We start from the raw sequence: 22,631 nt of genomic DNA, 5'->3' as shown, positions 1-22,631 counted from the left end.
ACCACTGCAAAAGTCTCCCTGCCAAGGCTTTCTCCCTCCCATCCATCTTGAAACCTGAGGTCAAATGATTCTTCAAAAGCACAAAACTGATCATCTTATTTCCCTGTTTAAAACCTGTCAGCGATTTCTCACTGTCCTTTAACTAAGTCTATACTCTTTAAGGTATTTTACAGAGTCTATCTCTCCAGCCTCTTCTCTCAGCAACATCCCCTCCCCAAATGGTTCTGCAGTAGAACTGTACCTTGTCTGTGCTCTCTCTTGCCTCTGGACTTTTGTGCTTGCTATTCCCTAGGTTTGGAACTCTCTCTTGGCTTCCCCTTCCCTCCTGGTTAACTTCTCCCCATCTTTCAAGCATCAATTTAAACACTCTCCGAGAAGCCTTTCCAGACCGCCAGAGCAAGTTAGTTACCCCTGTGGTACATAGCCATGTACTACATTCCCCCATCATCACACTTATCACAATTCATTTCATTGCTTACTTAAATGCCTGGCTTCCTGACTAGACAATAAAACTTCTGATCAGTATCTAACCTGTTCAACAGTTTATCCGTGGCACCTAGCACAGCACCTGACACCTAGTAAGCAATCAGTATTTGTTGTATGATTGACAGAGTGAAGAGAAAGCCATATTTACTTCTCAATCCATCCAAAAAGGCACCAATTTTGTGTGTGTATATATATTCTGCATGTGTGCTTGTGTGCACACACACACGTACACACACACACTCACCTTCCTCAAAATACAGCTTGGCTGACAGGACTAAGAGATAGCTACCAAGCCACGTATACTGCTTGGTCACACGGTGGGAAAGCAGCTGCTGGTGAGACAGGGGAACTCTTTAAGCCTTAATTTCCTCACGTGTACAATGGGAATAATAAAATCTTCCTTATATAATTCAATAAACAATAGCTATTACATCTAGATCCCAATTCCCAAATACGGATGGAGCCTGTGTTCTGCTCAGAAGAATGAAGCCCATGACTGAAACTGTCCACCAGGTGGCAGTATTACCCTGGCCTGGTCCTGTGCTGCTTCCACTACGGAGCAAGACCAGCAGTCAGGGGAAGAAGTAGAAGGTACGACCAAGGGCCGCTTCACTAGAGCTTTGAGTGAAACCAGAAGAAAAAACAACTCAGAGACCAGGGCATACGTCAAGAAGGCCTCTGTTTCTTGGACCCATCCTCCTTTTCTCAGCCCAGGCTCTTCCGAGGCACTGTTATGCTTAGGAATAAGCATTTTCTGGCTTGTCGTTCACAGCGGGGGGAGGGGGGGAGTATTTCCCCCTTGGAGATGAGTCCTTTTATCCCACCAGAGCTGCCAGCTTCCACTTCTAGTGGAGACTGTGTTGAGAAGAGAGGCAGATTTGCTTTCTCAGACTGCAGAAGACATCTCGTCATTCTGGGAAGCCCTGTGGCCACCCATTTTGAGGACATGGGAAGAGGCGGATGCCAGAGTTATTCTTGGTTATACATTTCACTCATCCTTTTCCACCTTGATTTCAATGAACGAGTTCAAGTCAGGACAGCAGGTTTTGTGGGGTTGGTCAAAAGATGGGGAGACAGGTCCATTCTCATCACCTCCCTCATCCTCCTCCTCTTGGAAATTAGGATTGTAAAGTTCTGGTGGAAGGAGCTGGGCCTCAGCAGAAGGTAAGCGGTCTGAGGGAGGTCCATACACACGGTTGGCTTTGGTGCCATGCTTAGAGTTGGCATCCAGGTGGTAGCAGAGCTGCGTGAGGCGCTGGGCCCGGAAACGGGGAGGCCGGGCTACCCAGACACCTGGCTCATTAAGGCTGTCCTCTTCATCTGACATCAGCTCCTCTGTCACATCCTTCCACAGGCGTTGGTCCTCAGGGCCAAAATGCCTCATGATGCTGGATCGGTTGGCAAAAAGCTAAGGTAGGAGCCCAGGACAGAGATTAGGAAAAGCAACAAACCACCATGCATTAGGTTTGGGGAAAGGCTTTGGGTGGAAGGGAGGCTGTGTAAAATCTGTGCCCGAGAGAACCAAGTTCTCAAGAGAACACAAGTCCTCAAGAGAACCCAAGTCAGATCTTAGAACTGGCTCCCTTCCTCCTCCTCCTCTGCTCCGTTCCTGGATCTCAACTCTTTTCTCAGATGCCACGTCCCCTGGCCCTTCCCACTGTGACTTATTTATTAGCGTTTAGAGTTTAGCATCTTGAAAGGAAAGACTAGAAACCTACCCGATATCTGCGACTTCGAAGTTTCTTCTCCTCTTTTTCTTTTAGGCCTTTAAAAGGGTTCAGGGAGTTGCGGTACTCACGCCTCTTAGTAAGGAAGTAGGCTACACAGGCTCCTGGTGGGGAGGGAGAAGGCAGGCAGCAAAAAGCAGGGTCCTCAGCCCTTTTTTTTGCCCTAATACTACTGGATGGGAGAAGGGTGAACCACTGTTTAGACGATGGGCTTTCTGGGTATATCCATCAGCATCTATTCATTCCTCTCTGGTTTAGCTCCCTCTGCCTCCCTCCGTCTCCAACAGGAACTCCTCCCACTATAAAAAGACAACTCCAGGGAGGGAGGGAGGGAGACGCAAGAGGGAAGAGATGTGGGGACATATGTATATGTATAACTGATTCACTTTGTTATACAGCAGAAACTAACACACCATTGTAAAGCAATTATACTCCAATAAAGACGTTAAAAAAAAAAAAGACAACTCCAATGCTTCTGTAACTCCCTTCCCCCACTCCCAGTTAAACCTACCCCCATTCTACTCAGCTGACAGCAGATTACAAGTACTTTTTCAGCAGAAGCTTTCTTTTTTTTTTAGCAGAAGCTTTCTTAGTGCTACAGACAAATAACAGAAGAGCAAGGAAAGTAGAAAACCCAGGACATAATATTTAGGGACAAAAGAGCAGGGCTGGATTCTGACCTCCTTTTTATAACACCCTAGATTCAGGCTCTGCGTGTAAATGTCATGCATGATGGTGTTCTGGCCCTTTCCTTCTCCCATTTTCATTTCAGACTGAGTAGGGGAATAAAAAGGCAATTAGAGACAATCCTGTGTGTATTGCAGGTGAAAAGAATAACCAAAACCAATTTTTTAAAGTCCTCTATTTTCAAAACCACCTAAATCATCTCCATATGCCTCTTCTCCTCTGGCCAGGAACAGGGGATGAAGAAAGGATGGGATGGGAGTTAACTTAGTTTTTCTCACCTTTCAGCTCCTTGTCAGTGTAATTGTGGGGACTGGTTACCAGCTCCTGCTTGAGCTTTTCCAGAAGGAACTTCACTACTGAAATATTCCAAGAGGACTTGATGCTGCCACAAGAGAAGAGAGTGAATAAGGCAGTATTTTATTTTATTTATTTATTTTTTGGCTGCACCACGTGGCTTGTGGGATCTTAGTTCCCCGACCAGGGATGGAACCCGTGCCCCCCCGTAGTGGGAGGGTGGAGGTTTTTGGGTTTTTTTTTGCGGTACGCGGGTCTCTCACTGTTGTGGCCTCTCCCGTTGCGGAGCACAGGGTCCGGACGCGCAGGCTCAGCGGCCATGGCTCACGGGCCCAGCCGCTCCGCAGCATGTGGGATCCTCCCGGACCGGGGCACGAACCCGTGTCCCCTGCATCGGCAGGCGGACTCTCAACCACCGCGCCACCAGGGAAGCCCAGGGAGAGTGGAGTTTTAACCACTGGATCGCCAGGGAAGTCCCTCGTCAGCATTTTAAAAGTTAGACAGAGATTCCCAGCACTAATCAACTTTGTGGTAAAGTCCTCCATGGCCTAGGACAGTATACAAGGGGCAATGGTGAGATGGAAGCCTTACCCTCACTGTTATACTGAAGCAGCCCCCTCTATTTCCCTCTCCTTGGCAAAGTTCCTTATGATCTTTTCCCTCAAGAGGATCGTACCTTTCAGACCCATTGAATCTCTTGTCATTGGTGATGTGGTTATGCACATTGTGGACCAATTTCTAGGGGAAACAAACAAACAAACACAGAATCAAGCCAGGAGCAAATATGATGAAACCCTCCTCTGGTCCCTAGGCACTGTCCCTATGGGGTTCTCTGCCTGAATCCTGCCCATAGTCTAGGTACCATTTCTGTTGATGCCCTTTCTTAGCCAGAGAGCCGATCCAAGTTAGTATTTCTAATGAACCCTCCCTTTCTTTCCTTTTCATTTAATTTCTGTGGAGTCTCCAGGATTACCCCCTGGTCTTCCTTCTGCTCCCAGGGAATATGATCACTACAGTAGAGGGTTTCAAACACTTCCACAAACACACTCCTAACAGCAAGGAGAGAGCAAATATACACCAGGGCTACTGCAAGTGGACATTTCTTTTTTAAAAAATTTTAATGTTATTTATTTATTTTTGGCTATGTTGGGTCTTCATTGCTGCATGTGAGCTTTCTCTAGTTGCAGTGAGCGGGGGCTACTCTTTGTTGTGGTGCGCGGGCTTCTCATTGCGGTGGCTTCTCTTGTTGACGAACACGGGCTCTAGGCGTGCGGGCTTCAGTAGTTGTGGCACGCGGGCTGCAGAGCGCAGGCTCAGCAGTTGTGGCGCATGGGCTTAGGTGCTCTGCAGCATGTGGGATCTTCCCGGACCAGGGATCGAACCCACGTCCCCTGCATTGGCAGGCGGATTCTTAACCACTGCGCCACCAGGGAAGTCACTACCTTTGCTTATACACCTTTAATGATGGGTTCTCACTAGTTTTTGACTCAGCTACTATTGAACATCTCTAATTGTTAAAAAATTTTGCCTCAGGGGCTTCCCTGGTGGCACAGTGGTTAAGAATCCGCCTGCCAATGCAGGGGACACAGGTTAGAGCTCTGGTCCAGGAAGATCCCACATGCCGCGGAGCAACTAAGCCCAAGCGCCACAACTACTGAGCCTGTGCTCTAGAGCCTGCGAGCCACAACTACTGAGCCCACGTGCCACAACTACTGAAGCCCGCGCGCCTAGAGCCCGTGCTCCGCAACAAGAGAAGCCACCGCAATGAGAAGACCATGCACCGCAATGAAGAGTAGCCCAAGCTCGTCTCAACTAGAGAAAGCCTGTGTGCAGCAACAAAGACCCAGTGCAGCCAAAAATAAATTAATTAATTAAAAAAAATTTGCCTTAGATGCTCCAAAATCTGACCCCAGTTTTGCCCTAACAGCACCTGAAGTATTTGAAGACAGCTTCCATGTACTTACCAAGTCTTTTCTTATCCCATCTAAACACCAAGTCCTTCAACCACTCCTCATGACATAGTTGCCAGACAGACTCCTCATGAAACTATGAGCCTCTCTGGTTTGCCAGTGTCCCTCTTACAACATGGCACCTGGAACTGAATCTAACTCATCTGTTGAGGTCTGGCCAAAGGGAACATTACTTCCCTGACTAGAACTCTACACTTCTAGGAATGAAACCCAAGATGCTGTACCTCTCTTAGCAAGCCCATCCCTACTCTCAGTGTCACAGAGTTCATTCATAGTGAGCTTGTAGTCCATTTTCCACATGGATTACTATCTCCACCATTCTGCAACTGTTTTTTTTTTTTAACTTTAATGTAGGATTTTACATTTCTTCCTATTAAATTTAGTTTTGTTGTTTCTGATTATATTTTCATTCCAAGGTCCTTCAGTCAATGGAAATTACCCAGTCCCAAACTGATGGGATGCTGATCTCAGGATTTCAGCTTCATATTAAAAAATTTATGCCCAATTTACGCTCCTAGCCCTGTGGCTGACTGACCATATCAACTTAGGAAATTACTGTTAACTCTTTATGGTTAGGGTCTCCACTCTATAAAAAAGACTGTTGTACTAGCTTCACATTTGATATAGTTATTTTACCTCTTAGAAGTCCAAACTTGAAAAATCACAAAAGATGGGTAAATGCTTCAGAAAGAATTTGAAAGAGTTGCAGAAAAAAAGAAAAGAAAAAAAAGTAGGGTGGGGGAGTTGCATAGCTTCCAATTCAAGTGGCTTGGAAGAGATCAGCTGATAAACATCCAACCAAGCTTGAAGTGGAAAGGGAAAATACTCTAGACAATAATAAGCATTAAGACTGTAAAGGCTGCTGGCTCACCTACCTCCTGAGTGAGCTAAAAATGAATAATTTCCCCAATGGGTGGCTGGGATCTGCAGCAGTCCAAGGAATTAAGATTCCGATTTGGTCCTTTTGGATCTCTAGCAGTGACCCACAGCAGCTTCCTCAGATTGGAGAGATGCCTTTCTCATTCCTTCCCAGAGCTAAAGGTTGGAACAGTGAAGGTCTGCAACTATCCCTCTCCCTCTAAACCCACAGACTAATACAAGAACATTTTATATCTTTCTCTGTGACAGGCAGCAAGACTCCCTGACTGGTCCTCTCACGCCTCTTCAAGCACTATAACACAGAGCAGGATGACTGAGAATGCTGTCCTCCCAGAAGGTCCCATGCTGAGCTCTCCAAAGGGCAGGAAGAAGCCAGGCCTCATCACTAGACCTCTCGCTGGAGTTAGTAGGCACTAGAGGAATGGAACTGATCAAAAGTCCTGATTTTATGCAAATTTTAATTGTCACACATTTATTCACAATTTAAGCACTATGAATTTTTGGGAAATCCCTTGAAATGTACTTCTAGGTATAAGGCTTCATTTCTATCACTGGCAACAACAGTGCCCTCTTGGGCCAGAAATCCATGACAGAGAAACTAAACCTAGTCCCTGTTTTTTTTTTTCTTTTAATATTATTTATTTGGCTGCACCTGGTCTTAGCTGCAGCACACAGGATCTTCGTGCGGCATGCGGGATCTTTAGTTATGGCATGCAGGATCTTTTTTTTTTTTTTTTTAGTTGCAGCATGTGAGATCTAGTTCCCTGACCAGGGATTGAACCCAGGCCCCTTGCTTTGGGAGCATGAAGTCTTAGCCACTGGACCACCAGGGAAGTCCCCCTATTCCCTGTTCTTGATAAGTGACATGTCACTGAACATAACCAAAATTTGAAATGAAGGTTAGAAACCAGTTGATACAGATTATGAATCGTGTCTTCTGGAAGAGACAGTGAGAAAAAAAAAAAGAATATGTCAATGTAAAAACATCAAATGAAAAGGCAGAGTAAAGTAGGATCTCTTAGAAAAAGAAAGAAGTAATATGAATAAAGGAGGTATAAATGGTAGTCAGCTGTTTTCAATCTTTACTAAGACTGTAACAAGGAGAAATGAGTTCTATACTATGATGAGATGTTGCTGGATGTCAGTGGTGACCTCCACTCCTAACCAGAGCCCTCAAGTTACCTCATCAGCCATTATCCAGAGTGGAGACCCATTACCGTCAATGGGAACACAATACGGCTAAAGAACATCCCCACAGTTATCAGAAAGATGTTCTGGGCGACAGAGCGGATCCAAAGGTCTGCGGTCACCCTAAAACAGGGTTTCTCAACCTTGGCACTATTGACATTTTAGGCTGGATAATGGGGGTGTTGGGGGAGACATCCTGTACACTGTAGGATGTTTAGTGACGCTCCTAGGGCTCCGAGCCACTGCAAGGTTTCAGGCAGAACTGGATCATATCAGTACCTTCCCTGCCAAGTGCTCTGAGAATCAGTAGAATCTCCAAACCTTTTATACCTGAGCTGAGTGGCCCTCTGCATCTTTGGGGTATGGGACCACCTCAGGACACCTTGGCCTTTCTGCCCATGGGGACCCTTGCTACTCACCCTGAACACTGGTAATTTGCAGGCAGTTTCCAGTGCTGCTCTGCTGCCATCAATCTGCTTAACCCCTTAAGGATCTTCCCATCAGGATTATGAGATCACCAGGAGATATGATGTAATTATATAATTATATATATGATATAATTCCCTTATCTTTAAATGGAAGATATCAATCTATCTGGGAAAACCTAAAGAAGTTCCACTGATAGCAGTGGGGCTGCCTGTCCCTGGGCTAGGGAAGAGGCTCTCTCCTTCTTGCCCCTCCCACTCCAGCAGGCTTCAGGATACCATTCATTCGATATGGGACGTTTAAAATCAACCCACATTTCCCTCTTCACTTATCTCTCCAGACTGAAGAAAAATGTGGAGAAAGCGAGCTCACTTACAGAGAGGACCAGATCCCTCTTGCGCCTGGAGTTCTTCTGCCGACTCCCTCTGGTCCTGCATGGGGAAGCAGTAAATCCTAGAGAGTGTCTCAGCTCCCCAGTTCCCCCAGGGCCTGATTCTTCCAAGGCACCTTCCAGGGCAGCAGCAGCGCTGAGCATGTCCTCGGGGTGGGGCGGGGGCAGCTTGGTTCCGTTTTCCGGCCCTGTCTCTGAGGTTGTCCGCTGGATCGCCGGTTGTGTGGCTGGTGAAAGCTGCTTGGCATAAGCAGGGGCCAGCACCCGCTGCACTGCACCCTCAGAGGCCACATAATCATCCACCAGCTAAGAACATAAAAAAGAATAGCCTATTAGCCAGCCAGGCTTACGGGAACCTGATCAACCATCATTCATTGGCCAAGTATAATGAACAAGGAGTGTGGGCAAATATTTCTGCGGGTACAGGGCCTCTCATGTTGGGTCATTACCACAGGCCTGATTATACAGAGAAGGCATGTTTCTGATGCTTTGTGAGTAGTCATTTACGCTTTGTGCTTGAGTATAGGAAATGTAGCTGGGTAAGTGTTTTGCCTGAAAGGAGTTGAGGGAGGAAGTGATGACAAGAAAGGAAAACAAAGCAAGAGAAGGAGCAAGAGAATAAAATAACAATAAAAAGGAGAGATATGGGAGCAAAGGAGGGAGATATAAAGTCGGAAATCTCTAGAGAGGCTAGCACTGCCTCCCCGAGCCCGCCCTTTTCCCTTTGCGGGGCCAGTGTGTGCCCTCACCTTGATCCTGCTCTGGCCACATCCGACTGTCACTGCCCTGACACCTGCTTGCCTGCCTGTGCCCTCACTCAAGGACATAGAGGGTAGGGGAAGGAAGGAGGGAGGAAGGGGGAGAGAGAGAGAGAGGAAAGAAGAAAGGAGGGGGATTTTTGCAGCCCAGAAAACAAAACAGTGAAAGTGGGGGAAAAAAAAACACAGAAAGAAGTGGGGGAGGAGGCTGAGATTTATAGACCTGTGAGCTGCTTTCTGTGCTGTGAAATCTAATTCCATCCTGTTGGCTTGGAAGCCTTCCCTGCCAGAAAGAACCACAGCTCAGGGCTCTGCCTGGCCAGGTACCTCCTAGCCTCCTCCCACCTTCCCAGCTCCTCCTCCAACAGTACCAAACCAAGGATAGTCCCTGGCGGGGCACAGACTGGGGCGAGCCGCGGGGCCATCACCCGCACGTGGCTAGGCCTAGGGGCAGCAGTGACCAGTTGCAGTGTAACACAACTGGTCACACTCCTTAGATCCAGCAGATGGGCTGGGAGTCTCATCCCTCCCATCAACCCTGTGTGTTCTGCTGCTCTACACTTTCCTGGGTGTCTGGGCCTCGTCGTGGCGGGGAGGAGGAACAGAGACAGGGCAGAGGGAGGACGCTCTGGAGGAGAGGGTGGAGGAGAGCTGACAGACCTCCCACTGTCTCTCAAGTGGCAACACATCTGTTAGTTTCCCATCTCTGAGATCTCTACAGTTGCTCCATCTCCTTTCCATACTTCCATGTGTGAAACTACTTCTGCAGTTTTTACTCTCCTCAGCCAGGATTTTCCTGCTCATATGGCCCTGAGCAGTAAAGAAGCTGAAATAGCACATGTGCTTCTTTGTCTTTTCCTGCTCACAAAATAGGCCTGCTCGCTTCCCTCTTTCTCCCTACATGTTATCATCCTCTTACTGTGAACTCTCAACTCTCATTTCTGTTCCTCATTTTTATTTCCTGTCCTCTACCTCCCTCCCACCTTACCTCATTTTCTCTCTCTTGCATCAATTCTCCTTCCATTTAGGTTCACCTTTCTCCTCTGCTCTTGTTTTCCACTTTTTCTCCTTCCCTTCATTTCCGCCTGCCTCTTTCCCTCCCTACACCTGTCGGCTATTATCTTTGTCCTCTCCCTCCCACTTTCCCTTCTCTCTCTCTCCCCGCCTCTGCCTCTCTCTCCTCACATCCCCATCTCCCTCATAGTCCTGAATTCCTCTTGGCAAGCAGAGGGCCCGTGATCAAATATGAATGAGCCGTCTGTGCTCGGCAGGCATCCTTGCCAGGAGAGGCAGAACCCACGGAGCAGCCAAGGCAGCTGTGGAGAAGGTGCCATGCAGAGCAACAGAGAGGGAGCGCAGTACCACTGCCCCGACACCACTCACGCCAGAAAATGACCTTCTGCCGGAGAGGCCACGGTACCAAAAAAAAAAACCCCAAAAAACAAAAAACCCAGGAGGGCTGACTCTCCCTGCCGGCAAAGGAAACTGGGTACCGTGCTGTTCTGTCACAGATACAACCGAAAGAAAGGCTGAAGGATGGAGAGAAGAGAAGAGAAAGAGGCCGGGAAGAGCACAGAAGCACAGCCCCGCTAGTGTCCTGCGCTGCGTACTCACGGGGTTGAGCATCGGAGGCCCCTCGCCTGCAGCCAGGGCGCATACCGGGAGCCGTACGTCTCTCTGAGCGGCCGGGAAGCCCAAGGGCCCAGGCCCCCCAGCTGAGGCCGCTCCCAGCTGCCGCAGCTCCTCGATCACCACCTGCACGCCGCTGCCCACACTGTCACACTCCTCTTCCACGGCCGGCAAGGCCCTGTCTGCCTCTCCGGGGCTCTCCTTGAGGGGCCCGGGCTCCTCGGGCGGGGAGCCGTGCACCCGGCTCTCGCCGTCTTCATCGGGGACGGGCACCTTCCCTTGCCTCAGCTCACCCACTTCCTCCTGGAGACGTTTTAACAATTCGTTGTTGGCCCTGGCGAGACCCAGCGCAGCCTCAGCCAGACCCACGGCCTTATCCACCCGCTGGTAGATAATATGCAGGAGCTGCTCTGAACTCTGGACGGCCAGGCCGTGTCCGGTGACCGTGATCGGGGTGCTGGGAGGAGGGTTCCCGCCCTGACAGCTTGTGCTGCCCCCGCTAGTCTCGCTCTTACAGGCACAGCAGCAGCATCTGGCCTCGCCGCCACTGGGAGGGGAGAAGAGAATGGTGGCGCTGAAGGACATGGTGGCAGAGGCAGGAAGGCCCGTGCTCACGCTGCTGGACTGCTGCAAAAGTGTCCCCAGTCGACCGGACCGCACGAACCTCTGGTCTCTTTGGATTCACTCTCCTTTTTCATGGAGGTTGGTCGGAGCAGCCTGGGCCCCCGGGGGCTGGGTTCTGTGAAGGAGGAGTGGGCTAGCCCTGAAGGCGCACACAGTCCATGGCTGCCTCTCCTTGGGCTATGGAGCAGAGGGCCTTCTTCTCTGTGCTGCCCTAGCTCAACACAGTGGGGGTCACACTCACCCCTTCCCAAAAGGGTGGGCCTACAAAGGCCTTCGGGAGGAACACAGTTTCAGAGGGTGGAAGGCATGGAATTCCCCACCACTCCAAGCTAAGGAACAGAGCTGGGACTCAAAAGGACCCACCGGCATCTGGAAAGATCAGAAAATTAAGGAAGAAAATGTAGATCTGTCTTCTCCGTCTCTCTGTCTTGGCTGTAAAAACAGTATTGCATTTTATTGCTTTGACATCCTTCCTTAAGGAGTTCAGAACACTTCATGTAGGTTAATCTCATCCACACAACAGCTCTAGGAAACACATGTTAACCCAGGGCCAGAGAAGAGACATGCAGAGAACTTATATATCTTTTTCAAGGTCAGGGGAAGACAGCAGAATCCAGTTATGGCTACTTTCAGTTTAGTGTGTGTGTGTATTTAAACTGATACCACTTTTTGTTGACATAAAAAATCATGATTCTACCGTCTTTATAATTTGCATACAGATGCATTCAGAGTAAGACTCCTATACAAGGAAAAGGCCAATCATTGCAGCCCCCAACATGTTGCCAACTTCACACTATTATATCATTAATGTTTTGGGGGTGGGCAGGGAAATGAAAGGAAAAGCTGGATAGGAGAGTTGAGCTGCAGTAACCAGGGCTGTGCACAGCCCCCTACTCTCACACTTTGTACACCTGGGCCTACAGCCTCTGCGATAGAAACTAGCTGTTCTGAATCCTCCAGCTGGAAGCCCAGAGAAACCAACTGGGGACCCTCAACTCCACTTCTCATGCTGCTTAAGGGAGAGGCAGAGCTGAACGGGATTGTCTAAGTAGCTACATGCTGCCACTCTACCCGCACAACCAGCCCCCAAAAGGAGAGACCAGAATATCAATGATAAGCCAAACTGCCTCTCTTTTGAATCACTGTAGTTAAGCAACTAAACTACTTCAGGAGGAAAAAAAAAGTGTGGGAGGGTTGGTTTGTACCACTGAGAACACTCCAAGGAACTTCATATTGTCATTTTCTAAATGACACTTGATTACAGAAAAAAGAATCTTTCTGCCTGAAGCTCCCTAAGTGACAAAATCTTAAGTATGTTTACAATTTCCTCAAGAGATACATTTCTATCTTACCCTGTAAATTATATCATAACATCACAATTAAAAGGAGAGGAGAGAGAGGAAAAAAAAAAAAAAGGAGAGGAGAAGGTTAGGAGAATTTTCCACATTCTGAGATTTGGTTTGTTTGTTTGTTTTGAGTCAGCAATCTCATTTCGGAAACAGGCAATATCAATGCCTCTGAGGTACTAAAATGTAAATCTGACAATGCATTTTAATTACATTTGGTTTTTAAAGAATAGTCTTTAATTTGCTTTTTCTACCCTTTATATCGAAGAAATGCTTTTCTGTGCTAGATATTCACATCTTGTAAGAACTTAAATCCATTTACTGCTTCTCTATCATTAGAGTCACTGGAAGGCATAGTTAAACCTAAAAAACTAAAGGTTAGGACTTCCCTGGTGGCGCAGTGGTTAAGAATCTGCCTGCCGATGCAGGGGACATGGTCCAGGAAGATTCGAGCCCTGGTCCAGGAAGATTCCACATGGCGTGGAGCAACTAAGCCTGTGCGCCACAACTGCTGAGCCTGCGTGCCACAACTACTGAAGCCTGCGTGCCTAGAGCCCGTGCTCTGCAACAAGAGAAGCTATCACAGTGAGAAGCCCATGCACTGCAACAAAGAGTAGCCCCCGCTCTCCACAACTAGAGAAAAGCCTACTCACAGCAACGAAGACCCAATGCCACCAAAAATAAATAAAACAAACAAAAACAACAACAACAAAAAATAAAGGTTAAAGTCAAATTAAAACGAAAGGTTAAAGGAAAGCACTAAGTGATTCCCAGGTCAATTTGTGGATGAATCATTAATATATCCTTTTCCTTCCTAAATAAGGTCCTACATGCTCCAGCGGGGTTTTTAAGTTTTTTAAAACCAACATCATGCAGAGTTTAATCTGAAACATGGATGTTGTGAGAGAAAGAAAATTATGTAAACAGTAATATACCACTTGGGTTCAGGATTTGTACAACAAGAAATTAAGACCTGTCACTTATATAATACTGTACATCAACTATACTTCAGTTAAAAAAACTGTTTTTAATAAATAAATAAATAATGTATAAAACTACAAGGATATACTGTACAACACAGGGAATGTAGCCAATATTTTATAATAACTATAAATGGAGTATAACCTCTAAAAATTGTGTATTACTATATTGTACATTTGTAACATATAATTTACATTAACTATACTTCAATTTTTAAAAATTAAAAAAAAATAGAAATGAAGATGCATCATGTTGGGACTCCAGCTGGGTACACTTCCTGGGATCAAATTGACAACTGCAATACTTTTGCCCCCAAAACTCACTCTTTCTTGCAGGAGGCCTTTACCCCTGCCAGCGTTGTGCCTACCTTGAGCCCCTCCCTCCCCTTAAATGGTCTTTCTTAGGTAATCTTCCCAAAACAGCACTAAAATGGGCTGTGTGAACTTGGGCATATAATTCCCTTTTCTGAGCCCCAGTGTTCTCATCTCTGCCTACTTTGAGTGTTTTTGTGAAGACTGTATATAATATATATAAGGCATCTACAGAATACTGGCACACAGTGGGTGCTCCACACGTAACAGCGAGATTCCTGAAACCTTTTGTCTTCCCATCCTGGACATCCATCCTGATGTCCTAATCTTGAAAAAAAAAAAAAATACAATGGCTTGAAATAGAATTTGGGGAGTTTCCCCTCTAAATTTAATATCACATTTCTAAGAAAAAATGAATTCAAGTATACAAAGACACATTTATCAGTACAAAACCTTCTGTGACGCAAATTAGAAAGGTATTGAGAAAACAAGAGTATTTGTAATTTACTTACTATCATGACCTGGTTTAGACTAAGGATAATTTCAACTCTGCTAGTTTTTAATGCTAAATATATTTTCATATTTGTGTTGACATAAAATATCATGATACTATCTGCTCTATAATTTTGTCCCTCAATTTCTTTCTGCTTTTCGATTTTGTGTATTACCTAATTATGTCCATTTTAGAATGTCACGTTCAGGGCAACAAACAGGTGTTTTCTTGAACTAATATGTCTATAAAAACCTGGTACAGTGCAGTGTAGCATAATGGGCGTTCAAATAACTCTTTTGGGGTTCCTATGGATATTACTGCTGACTTAGTTTCCCAGGCTCCTGCTAGAGTCTCCCACATAAGCTCTAAGACACTGAAATAAAAGCATGAGGAAACTGGAGTTGGCAGGTGTTAAAGGAACATTTCACATTATGATATTTACTAACCAGACACCAATTCCAATGCTGGATAAATTATTAAAAACAAAACACTAATATCATTAGTTACATATATCCCCATTAGAGAAGATGAGCAAGTTAAAAACAACAACAAAAATGTGTTTCTAAAAATTCTCTATATGAAAGGCCATGCTAAAGGATGAGTCACCAAAATGGATTGCCACCTCCAAGTACTCAAGTGAAGACAAAAGTCCCTACACACAAGGAGCTTACGGTGCATGTGAGAATAGAATGTCTTAAGAACAAGTCAAAATATACACATGTGCCTAAAAATATGGTACAGACTAAAAAAATCTTGAGGAGTTAGTTCAAAATAATAGAAAGATCAACAGAATGAAATCATGTGGAAGGGGGCTTATCGAAGAAAAACCTACAATTGAGCCTTGAGCAAGATATAGGATGAACTGGGAGGGTCGTAAGAAGACGTGATAAGTGAGAGGAAAAAAAACATAACAGAATTAAAAGGGTACATGTGAGAGATCAGAGCAAAATGGCTTATATAAAAGGTACAGAAAGCTGACAGAGGACTTTGAAAATCGAGTTAAGGAAACTCTTAGAGCAGGGGTCCGCAAACCTTTCTCTGTAAAGGACTAGATAGTAAATAACTTAGGCTTTGCAGGCCATGTGGTTTCTGTCACAAGTATTCAACTCTGCCACTGTAGCACAAAGCAGCCATGGACAATACATAAACATGAGCATGGCTGTGTTACAATAAAACTTTATTTATGGACACAGAAATGTCACAAATTACATTTAATATTTACATTAAAAAATATAAAAGCCATTCTTATCTCATGGGCCATACAAAAACAGGTGGCAGGCCAGACCTAAGACTAGGGGCTATAGTTTGCTGACCCCTGTCTTAGATACCTAAAGTGGAACAGTTAGAGGTTAGGAGATTGTTTAATCCTGGAGAGAAGTGATGAGAATCAGCATTGTGGATATGAAGGTTCAGTATCCTGGAGGAAGGACTGATCATATTTCTTAACTTAATAAATGTGGGGGATAGAGATTGGTTAAAGACAGCTTCAAGATTATAAACCTGAGGGTCAGAAGATGGTACCACTGACAGAATGATAGAAATGAGGAAGCTGAGAGGAGGCACCAGCATGTTTGAGAAGATGTGTATTTATACAACATGTTAAATTTCAAACTGATGGCAGCATCTTTAAATGGAATGTTCTGAAAGCAACTGGCTAGGACTGAAAAACAAAAACAGGAGGAAGGTCAGAGCTGGAATGCAGATTTGGAAACTTTAGTAGGAGGTTATATTTGAACTTCAGAGAGTGAATGAGCTCTCCAAGGAGTAAATACAAAGTCCTTGGCAAAGGCCAAGGACAGCACTTCGAGCCAATCCTTGCAAGAGGCTTCATTGAAAGAGAAGAATGGTTAGTAAGGTGGGAGGAAAAGAGTATTATGAAAGCCAAAGTAGAAAGAATATCAAGGGACTTCCTTGGTGGCACAGTGGTTGAGAGTCCGCCTGCCGATGCAGGGGACACGGGTTCGTGCCCCGGTCTGGGAAGATCCCACATGCCGCAGAGCGGCTGGGCCCGTGAGCCCTGCGCGTCTGGAGCCTGTGCTCCGCAATGGGAGAGGCCACAACAGTGCGAGGCCCGCGTACAGCAAAGAAGAAGAAAAAAAAAAAAAAATCCGCCTGCCAATGTAGGGAACACGGGTTCGAGCCCTGGTTTGGGAAGATCCCACATCGCCACAGAGCAACTAAGCCTGTGCACCACAACTACTGAGGCTGCACTCTAGAGCCCGTGAGCCACAACTACTGAGCCCACGTGCAGCAACTACTGAAGCCCGCGCACCTGGAGCCTGTGCTCAACAAGAGAAGCCACTGCAATGAGAAATGAGAAGCCTGCACATCACAACAAAGAGTAGCCCCCGCTCGCTGCAGCTAGAGAAAACCCACTCACGGCAACGAAGACCCAACACAGCCAAAAATAAATAAGTAAATTTATTAAAAAGAAGAAGAATATCAAGAAAGTGGGTCCAATCAACTGTGACAAGTGCAGCAGAATGGTTAAAAAAGATGCAAATTAAGGAAATACATTTTATTTGTCTGTGATGGTCAATGGCAATGACCAGAGAGGTATTTTTTGTAGTGAAAGTAATACTATGCAGTAGACGAAAGAGAACGTGATGGAGAGAAAATGGAAGCAAGACATGAAGTCAAGTTTTCTAGAGTTTAGTTATGAAAGGAAGGAAATAGGAAGTCAGAGAGGGCACTAGAGCCTCAGTATGTTTAAAAAGCAGAAAGAAAAAGGCCAGTGAAAAAGGAAAGGATAAACATCTTAGGAAAGGATTTAAGTTTTCTTCTAGCAAGGATTCGCCCATGAGAAGGAAGGAAGGCAAGCTCTTCCCTGAGACTGCAGAGAAGAAAAAGATGAACTCAGCGGCCAAGATTCATTGACATGGAGAGAGGAAGACAAAGATATATGCTATTGAGACATTCTTTTTACTTTACAGACATTTCTCAGTTTGAATAATTCAAACTGATAAAAGAACTTTATTATAGATAGTGCTGCATTATCTGTTGCTACAACCTGCTAAATTCTTCTTTTCTAACACTCCAGACCTACCATAATTAATCATTCTTGCTTTTTTCCATCACTAGTTTAAGGTTCTAAAGCCCATTTAACCCTGCCAACATTATTAACATACTTAAACTTTATTATGGTATCTTTATTTTACCTCTCAAAATGTATAACTGTTTAATAGCCCATGAAGCAATCCATGGAATGTCTGGCAAAGCAACAGTTAACTGGAGTAAATTATCCAGGCAGTGTCTATACCATTATTATTAAACTTTAATACTGTCAACTTTTGCAACTTCAGATTGCTGATTTATTCTGAAACCAAGAGTTTGCATTCTTGTTCAAGAAAGAAAAAACAGGAATAAACTAAGATTGACCACCACTGAATAACATACATGCCTTTTGCAAAATGCTATCAACTTTTAGAATTGAATGTTAAGAAAAAGATCTTCAATCCTATGATGAGCTGCCAACACAAAATGGCAGCAGCTGTCGAACTTAAGTTTACATAAAATCTGTGTGTTTGGGGTTCATTCTGTATTGGTCTAATTTTAATACATGTGAAAGGAGCCTAGAAAATATACTTTTCAAAAATTTTGTTTTTTTTAAAATAAGTATTTAGATAAAGAAGAAAGAAAACTCATCTTCTTTAGACAGACAGCTCAGGGTGAGACTGTCCATAATCTTAACTATCCCTTTCCTCCCAAGACATGTATTTTTGTTAGAACTAAATATATCATACCCTTGGCAGCTCCCTTGCTTGCTTCAACCCATTCTGAGTTTGAATTTTCTGCATGACTGAGTTCACCTCCAAACTATGAAAAATAAAAGTTTTCCCACTGTTTAATAGGTGTGTAGGGTATGGTATCACTCAGATGATATATGTTTTTATAATGGGCCCTTGACTCATTCAGGGTCATGCTAGCAATGGACTTCCTTAAATGTGATTATTGAAAGCATAGCAATTGATACCATAATCTTCATTTTAAGAAATAAAAAAGGAAAATGGCCACTTAAAGTTCCTGCTGTGCCGGTCAGCCCTTCTCCCCCACTTGAAGGTGCAAAATGGCTCACCGGATAGAAGGTCCTCTCAAAACCTATTTCTATCAGACATGAGCTCCTTATCACACAAGAGCAGGTAAGTAAATACCATAAAACAGTATTTTTCTACATTTTTAAAGACTGACCCATCTAAGGATCTACAAAAAACAAAATCTAAGACTTCGTTTCTAGGGGTAAAAAAGATGTAGACCCAGAGGGCAGAATGAGTTCCTAAGAAAAGGATCCCACGTAATCCGAAAATTCCAAGTATGTCTGTATAGTAGTACGAGGGTTTTTAACCCGATATAGCACTGTCTTTTTTCTTTACATGTGCTAAAATGCAACTTGGTGAGATCAAAATTACCGGTTTAAGGTTTCCATATCCATGTGCCTGACGTAAATGACTCTTCCTGCATTTCTGGAGAAACTGAAAAATGAAAAACTAGCTCCTAAAGCTGTATCGTGTGCCCAGCGAGCCCTCGGTAAACGTTAGCTGATTAAATATTAGTCAAAGATGACAAAGTGGGCACGAGGGACAGCAGAACAATTTCCGAAGAGAACGTTTCAGCCACAGGCGGCGCAAGGGAGAATACAGCTGAGCTCCGCCCTCGAGGCCGCAGGGAACAGGGCGACCCGCCACTGAGGCCCCCGCTAGACTATGCCCTAGGTGTCCTGGGAAAGGGGTGTTCCTCAGAAGGCCCGCAGACAGCAGATTGGCCGAGGCGCGGCCGGGGATCTCGTTGGGTCACCGTGGGTAGACTACGCGGCCAAAAAAGCTCGGAGGGCTTGGGGGGAGTATGGCGGGAGAGTTCCCGCGGCGATCCCGCCTTGGCGGCCCTAAGGGTGTCCCACCGCGTGTGCCCCGCGCGCCGCGCCAGCTGACCGAACAGCGCCAAGAAAAGCGCGCGGGCGGCCGCGGAGGACCGAGGCGCGGCTCGTGTACCCGGCCAGCGCGCGCACGCGGGGAGGCCCCGCCCTGCCAGTCTCCGGGCCCCCGGTGATTGGCGGTTGGACGATGAGGCGGAGCAGGGCTGGGGACGTTATTGGCCGCAATCCACAATCACTCAACAAGCCAGGGAGGGGAGGGGCCTCTTCAGGGAGGGACACGACTGCGAGGCTTTTTCAAAGCCGTCAGACGCCATCTTTAGCTTCCTCTTTTTTGTTGTTTACTCGCTTTTGTTCTCTGTTGCTCACAAAGCTGCGTGTACACGATTATAGGTACAGTGGCTACAAGTCGGCCTCATACATTTGGTGGCGGAAGGCTTTTCGTTCCTGCCGGCCTCAGCTGCAGATCTTTCAGCAAGGTGGCAGCTGCCCTTACTTCAAAGAAGTTTTCATCTCGAGGGGCCCCGCGGATTCCCAAGCAAAACCAACCGAGTTTAGCTTTGCTTTGGTAGGAGGGCCAAGACAACGATATATTCGTGGGAGGAATTTTGTTTCTTACAAAGAAATTCAAAGCAAGGACATTGCCTCTGAGCCTAAAATCCTATTAAAAATTAAATAGTCTAGGAAGACAGGGGCTTGGGCTGTGTATACTGCTCTAGAAGAACTCTCTTTTCCGAGAAGGTAGGAAGTATACGTGAAGACCTGAAGTAAGGCGAAAAAGATTAAGAGCAAAACTCCATTAAAAATTCCTAACACTGCTGCCATCACAAAGGTCACTAGACTGACTAGATTTCAAAGATACGCAGGCCTAAACTTGTGGAATGATCCACATTTGAGACTGATCTGACTTGTATTGTTAGGGAATAAAAATGCACTCAATACAGATAAACCCAGAGCCCACACGGGCTACTTTCATTATAGTGATTGTCAAAACCTGTACAAACAGTTTAATCGCCGTTGTTAGGTGTCTTAAATACTGCTTGAAACTGAGTGGGACGCGAGGTGGGGAATGGAAATGTATTATCACACAGAGATTTTGTTGTCCTGAAATTTGAACTCTACAGTAGATCTTTTTTTATCTCCTGGTCGCTACTTCACTTGTGACATTCCAGTTTCTCCCTCATCACCCCATATACCTCCTATGCTTTCACTCCAATCTGCCAATAGAGATTTGAATATGAATATTTTCCGTATGACTCCTAATAGGAGACGATGGTTCTGTAACAGAGAAAAGTGAGAATACGTCTCCTGTAACCGGAGGTGCTGTTCTGAGCCTGTTGTTCTCTAATTCATACACTTCTCTCCGTGGCTCTTGGCATGGGGAGAAAGCTTTTCATTTTAAAAATGCAACATGATAACCAAAATGCATTTCTTATCCCTCCCATATATTATTTGCCTTTGCCTCCTCTTGGCACCTCCCCCATCACCACCACCATTAACAGTTTTTGAGAATTGGACTTGACTGGATTATTTTCCTGATATTTTGCCAGCTGTGACGCTTTTCAAACAAATCCCAACCTATCAACGACCATTTTGTCAAAAAGCCAAGAGAGAACTTCCCTTCTGAACACACCAACCAAACCACACATAAAGGCCAAAATATACACAGCTGTACATTTAAGAACGTGAGACAATAAAAAGCAAAACCACTTAGGCAAAACAGTCACTAAAGGCGGCTTTAAACCACAGACTCAATGCATTGCCTACCCTCATTTGCCACATGGACTGCATATTCCTTGGCAATTATTTAATTATTCACTAATCTGATACTTTAGAAGAAGAGCAGAAAATACAGTAAATGCACATGGAATGAAAATGCCTAAGTAATTCTATGCATAGGATTTCTTCTACGCTTTAATTTGCACATGAAATCCTGTCTGGATCACATTTGGGAACACAACAAAAAAATCCACATCCTAGGGTCTACTTTGCACACAAAAAACCAAAGGCAATCGCTTTTGAAAACAAAATCTGATACGGCACATATACACATACTGTACATATACACATAGCACAAAACCCCAAGATAAATCTTTACGAAATTACTTGCTTAAAGAAACACACACGCACAATGTTCTCATGAAAAATGTGTGTAAGACACACTGTAAGAAGGGCTTTGACCCCCCCCCCCCGCCGGGAAATGAGTGTCACAATTATAAAATCCAAACATTTTTAACCTATTGGCCTTGGACAATTGCCACATTCAAGCCACTTGGTTTTGGTTCTGGGGGAGGGTGTGTAAAACGCACGCAAACAGCTTTGTGAGGGAGTCTCAAATCTCCGCTCCCTTACACGTTGCCTGTGGCAGAAATTTACATTATCCCTTCATCCCGCTTAAAAAAAGAAACTTACACTTCCCAAGAGGATAAATTTTTAAAATTCCCCTGACCATAAAAATTTACCAGTTCTTAAAATGTGATAGCAAAAAGAAAAAATCTCTATAAATTTGGCTGGAAACAGTTGTACACGGCCATCCTGCTTCTCAACTTCTTGGTATATTTAAAACCTTGACCAGGAAAAAGAAAGAGGAAGAGAGACAGAAAAAGAAATGGGGAAAAGCGCACATTCCCCTTAGCAACAGTTTCCTCACCCCAGCATTGCCACAGATCTCTATTTTTTTAAAAAAATTTGAAAACACACACAAGATTAAGGAGAAAAAAAATGGAAAAAGGATACCCGAAGGTCGTATGGCTCTTTGTATTCGTGTGTGTGCAAAAAGGAGGACTCGCGGAGCCAGAGCCGGCAAGCCCCGCCCCTCCCCGGACGCCCGCCCGGATTGGCCACTGGCGGCCGCTGGGCGCCCCGCCCGCGAGCACACGCGTAGCACCCGAGGCGCGGGCCCAGGGGGCCCCCAAGGGCCGCCCGACCCCCGACCCTGGCCCCCTTCCGCTCGGACCCTGGCGGCCCGGTTGGCACCTATACCCTTCCCCACCTCTCTCCCCTTCCTTTCACTTTCTCACCCTCCTCTCACCTTTTCCCATGTTTGTTCCTCAGTGAAACCAGGCCTTCGTTACCAGCATAAAAAACCGGTGAGCGAGCACCTTCTGACAATTTGCTAAAGTTGGTTAACTAGTCAGTAAAATTCTAGTTTGGGATTAAGCATCAATCACTCGGTGCGTGGGCCGAGCTCATGATTTCCAGGTGGAATGTCTCTGGGTCACGTCTATTGCTTAACTCTCCCACCTTTAAATGAACATTCATGCAAGTGCGTGACATCCTTCAGGTGAAAGACAAAGTAGCTTTACACTTTGGGCGAGGATTTTTGCGCAGCCTTCGTCCCCAATTTTTTCTCTATTTGGCTAACACTACGTTCTCAAGAACCTAAAATGGTCCCCCTTTACCTCCTGCATGAAGACCTGCTTCTTGTACCTGGATTTTAAACTACTCATAATCTGGCCCCAGGCCCCTGTTTGTACTTATTTCCCACTGCCCTCACTCCTGTATTATTCCTTTGCTCAAGCGGTTTCATCTGCCTGGAGTAATGCCTGTCTCCTCTTCTCTGACTAGTTAGTTT

General features: G+C 45.5%; 1 protein-coding gene across 2 annotated transcripts; it reads right to left on the bottom strand.

Annotated features, from left to right (window-relative positions):
- Positions 1 to 871: 871 nt before the first annotated feature.
- On the bottom strand, positions 872 to 21,825 carry C1H14orf93 (chromosome 1 C14orf93 homolog). 2 transcript variants are annotated; one of them, XM_067740331.1, is made up of 8 exons: positions 21,708 to 21,773; positions 11,423 to 11,491; positions 10,421 to 10,738; positions 8,034 to 8,354; positions 3,871 to 3,932; positions 3,179 to 3,282; positions 2,205 to 2,317; positions 872 to 1,894 (listed from the first exon to the last, which is right to left on the bottom strand). In XM_067740331.1, the coding sequence occupies exons 2-8, from the start codon at positions 11,426 to 11,428 to the stop codon at positions 1,475 to 1,477; spliced, it is 1,344 nt and encodes a 447-aa protein (XP_067596432.1). In that variant the 5' UTR covers positions 11,429 to 11,491; positions 21,708 to 21,773; the 3' UTR covers positions 872 to 1,474. The 2 variants fall into 2 exon arrangements, with proteins under 2 accessions (XP_067596432.1, XP_067596423.1); XM_067740322.1 differs by lacking the exon at positions 21,708 to 21,773 and adding an exon at positions 21,794 to 21,825 and having other exon boundaries at positions 10,421 to 11,428.
- Positions 21,826 to 22,631: the final 806 nt, after the last annotated feature.

Source organism: Pseudorca crassidens, chromosome 1 (assembly GCF_039906515.1).
Source record: "Pseudorca crassidens isolate mPseCra1 chromosome 1, mPseCra1.hap1, whole genome shotgun sequence".
Taxonomy (NCBI): Eukaryota; Metazoa; Chordata; class Mammalia; order Artiodactyla; family Delphinidae; genus Pseudorca; species Pseudorca crassidens.
The sequence above is the reverse complement of the archived record's forward strand: the minus strand, read 5'-3'. Positions and strand labels throughout refer to the sequence as shown.